This window comes from Limulus polyphemus, unplaced genomic scaffold (genome assembly GCF_000517525.1).
Source record: "Limulus polyphemus unplaced genomic scaffold, Limulus_polyphemus-2.1.2 Scaffold2189, whole genome shotgun sequence".
Lineage (NCBI taxonomy): Eukaryota > Metazoa > Arthropoda > Merostomata > Xiphosura > Limulidae > Limulus > Limulus polyphemus.
The window spans coordinates 134,647-138,622 of NW_013667799.1; the positions used below are offsets into that span (position 1 = coordinate 134,647).

At 31.1% G+C, this 3,976-nt stretch overlaps 1 protein-coding gene across 1 annotated transcript in view; it reads left to right on the plus strand.

Annotated features, from left to right (window-relative positions):
• Positions 1-3,976, plus strand: part of LOC106466218 — a 95,445-nt gene that overhangs the window by 21,745 nt on the left and 69,724 nt on the right. The window contains exon 4 of the mRNA XM_013926467.2: positions 1,887-2,022. Within this exon, the coding sequence (XP_013781921.1) occupies positions 1,887-2,022 (136 nt within the window). The remainder of the gene's footprint in view (positions 1-1,886; positions 2,023-3,976) is intronic.

A 3,976-nucleotide genomic window follows, 5' to 3' on the forward strand; every position in this document is an offset into this window, starting at 1 on the left:
GGAACTTAAAAAAACAAATGTTGCAACCTAGTGTAATTAGTGGTTAAATTTATATTTCTGATAACAAAAATACAGCTACACTAGAAATGTTTTGTTCATTATGGAACTTAAAAAAAACAAATGTTGCAACCTAGTGTAATTAGTTGGTTAAATTTATATTTCTGATAAACAAAAATACAGCTACACTAGAAATGTTTTGTTCATTATGGAACTTAAAAAAAACAAATGTTGCAACCTAGTGTAATTTTGTTATTACAGTTATAGTTTATTATTATCTAATTTATAGCTCTAAAAAAACATTTCATGCATTCTTTCCATGTTCTGAAAATTCAACAGAGGATTAATAACACTTCATTTGAATGAGTTGTATAAACTCTTACAATGGTTCGATGACGACGAACCCACTTTGAGACTAATAATGGCTGGAGACGGCTTAAATGGGTAATGAAGAAAAACTTTAATACAAGTCTTACAATGGTCAGTTCCTGCAGGTGCAGGTTGTAGCACCACGAGTGATAGGTTTAGCTCCTTTATATTTGGTTCACGTGTACTTCTTAAATTTTTTCAGTTCAGTCCTGAAGAGATATAAAATGCCTTTCCAAAGAAAAATATTTGTATATTGATATTGTTAAATGACGTACAGCCTAAGGACACAACATTTCAAAGTTGATTGTTTAGGACAATACCTTCTTTTGAAAAGTGAATACCATGGTTAGGAAGGAGAAGTCTCTTACTTAGAAAGCCTCTTGCTACTACTCACTTGAACTTTAATTTGATGAAGGCTCAAACACTAAAAGTTCATACGTCATAGGTTTCAAGCCACACTTCTAACTCAATGGCCATTTTCACAAGAAAGATGGCAGAATAAACTAGAATCACAGCAATTCTATATAATTATACATCTGTTAAATCGCTTGATGCAGTTCCAGTGGATTTTTTATGCCTTTGGTCTCTTTATACATGTCCTGGAAACTAATCTGCACATTTAATAGAGGGTCTGTAAAAGGCTTGTCAAGATGTTTGACCTAAGATTGACCTCACTAAACTTGGCAGAAGTTTATTACATAATGCATAGTTAGGGTTATTAAACTGATAATAGTAGTATAGTTCCTGGGGTAGAATAGGACTTGGTACATAATTTTTTAAGGTGTAATAATTCCCAGTATGACTTCAAACCTTTTGTAAAATAACAATGGACATCTTTCTATGGCACTCATAGTAATTAAACAATAACTTGTGATCAAAGGTGAAATGTATGCTGATGATAAGTTGTATTGCAGAAGCATTATTTGTGCATGTGAGTAGGTATTGCACTGGGACTAGTTTTTATTTGTGCATTCTTTGTAAGCAGGTTTTATCTGATTGACCAATGACCATAACTGTTTGTATTAGTTACAATATTTGAAAACAAATAATAATATTTTCTGCAGGAGGTACTTAATAGAGTAAATCAGTTATGGAAGTCTCTTCTGCTTTTGTCTCGGGTATCTGTTCATTCTATTCTTTGTAATTGTATTAAACTTTTGCTGTTTTAGCACATTTAAATCTATAGTGCTCAAGTTTCCTACTTTTGTTTGTAAATCGAGAAAAATCCCGATTTCTGTTTATGATTATTATATTTATATTTTCTAAAATATCTACTTGACACACCCCTTTCACCTTTCATTTTAGTGATCTGTCCGTACCAAATTCACGTTTGTAGTCACCAGTACAACATAAGAAAATTTTACCTGATTTAATTTTGTGTGTAATATTTTAGAAAATTGTTTTCATCAGGCTGTGAATTGGATAGAAAACTTTAACATCTTTATGACCCCTACTTAGGCTTTTAGAAGAATAAATTATTTGTACTTGTAAATATAGGTTTCCAATTATTTTTTTTCTAGGAACATAAGCATCAATTAAAGAGTCATAACAAGAACCTTACCCAACCTCATGGAATACAGCCTTTAAGTCAACCCACAATTATAAGACCAAAAGGAAAAGCTGGTCATCTGAAGAAAAAACCTCCTCCTCGACCACGTAAGTTATAAAATGTTTTGGATTGTATTTTAGGTTCTGATTGATATTTCTTGACTTCTTCCAATTTAAGTATAGTGAAGAATGCATTATTTGAATCAGTTGAGTGTTCTAAGATGAAAGTATATTTTCTGCATAAATAGATTTTTTGTTTCAAATTAGTGAACTTTTGGTTTGTGGCAATGAGTTACATATTTAATATCAGTCTAATTATTAATATTTGAAAATACTGCAGTACTACATTAGTCATTTCCCTGAAAGGGGCTGAAGGTTGCCGGGAGGTGTCACCTGTTTTAACCACTCACACCAGTAGTGTGTTGTCTGTTAGTCAGTAAGTGGGCACTAAAATGATGTCACATAAGGGATGCTTAATGTTGCAATTTGTACTGCTATGACGTCAGTAAAATGTACACATTTCATGAATTACGAGAAGAATTATGTACTCTGCATGGCATATGAACTTCAAAAGCAAGAAATAAAAATATTTGTTATTCTTAATTTTGGTTTTATTTACTCTTGAAACAGAACACTTTCGGGGACCTTGCGGAAGTATATCTAGTATATTCACACATATATATATTGTTAAGTACTCAACACTGGATGTATTCACTATAAACTCAGTTTACTTATTAATACTTGAAAGCACTGTAGAACTACATAAGTAATATATACATGCACAGGGTGCAACCTTTTTTTTTAAATTACTTGCCCAGGGGCAAGCACATTATTTTTTTACTTGTTCAGAAGTGGAAAACATTTGCCCAAATTTTATATATAAAAAAAAAGTGATTAACCCTATTGCCACGGGCATCCTTTACTGTACATTACACAAGGTTTTAGTGTCTTACATTCAAAGTTTTATTAAACTACTTTTTGTTTAAGTTATACCAATTAGAATAGCATAAAATCTTAGCCAAAAATCCATATTTTCATAGTATATAAATTTTAAGTTCTTCATTCTACAAGACAATATTAAAAAACACAACCTGAATTTCTCCTAGTGTGACACACGTGACATATTTTCTCTTAGCATGTCATCTTCCCTATTTTATCCACCACCCCTCGAAAAAGTACAAAATTAAAGATAAATTACTCTCTAGAAAATCATCATTGCTCAGACAAACTATAATTTTTATAGTCTTCAATTTTGTTTGGTTACAGAGCTATTGATTAGAAAATCAGACCCATCTTGCCACCCCTATCTGTCACATCCTCTATTTCACGATTCATTGATAGTTCTATCTTACATTTCATTATATATTAACTATAACCAATAGAAAGTCAAGGTTTTCATCTATCAAATGATGTATTGTATAACATTATGTTCTGAAGGGTTCAATGTCAGTTTCACTCACAGTACCAACATCGTTCCTGTGAGAAAGTTAACAACTATCTTGGATGAATTGTAACAACTCTTGTCCCATAGTTAGGAACCCAGAAAAAGTTTTAGAGGTAAGGGAATTTGTCTGCTATTTGCATGTTATTAGTCTATATTCTTTGGTGCATTATTTAATTAAATAGAAAATAAGTGCATTACTATCATTACTATGAAAAATTAGGGTTAAATCTCTTCAACAGACGACAGCAAGAAAAAAAGAAGATTGGTTAAGTGTTTTATTTTAAAATTTTATTTTTAGTTTAAAGTAACTAAAATGTTAAAATAGGGATCTTTTTAGGTTAGTTAAGGTTAGATTAGGTAAAATATATAATTATAATATTATAATAAAAATGTTTCATGAGGCACACACATGAGCAGCTCGTAGTAGCTCGTGAGTAATGTATTTCGTTAGTGTAATGTGAGCTGGACTTTCCCTGAGTAATTCACAACTTATAATGGTGTGGATAGCAGTTAGACATGGTTCAAAGGGCAATAAAACAATAAAATTTAATTATAAATAGATGGATAATGTTATGAACTTAGAGTTACATAGGATAAATGAATGTAGTTTCATGTTAC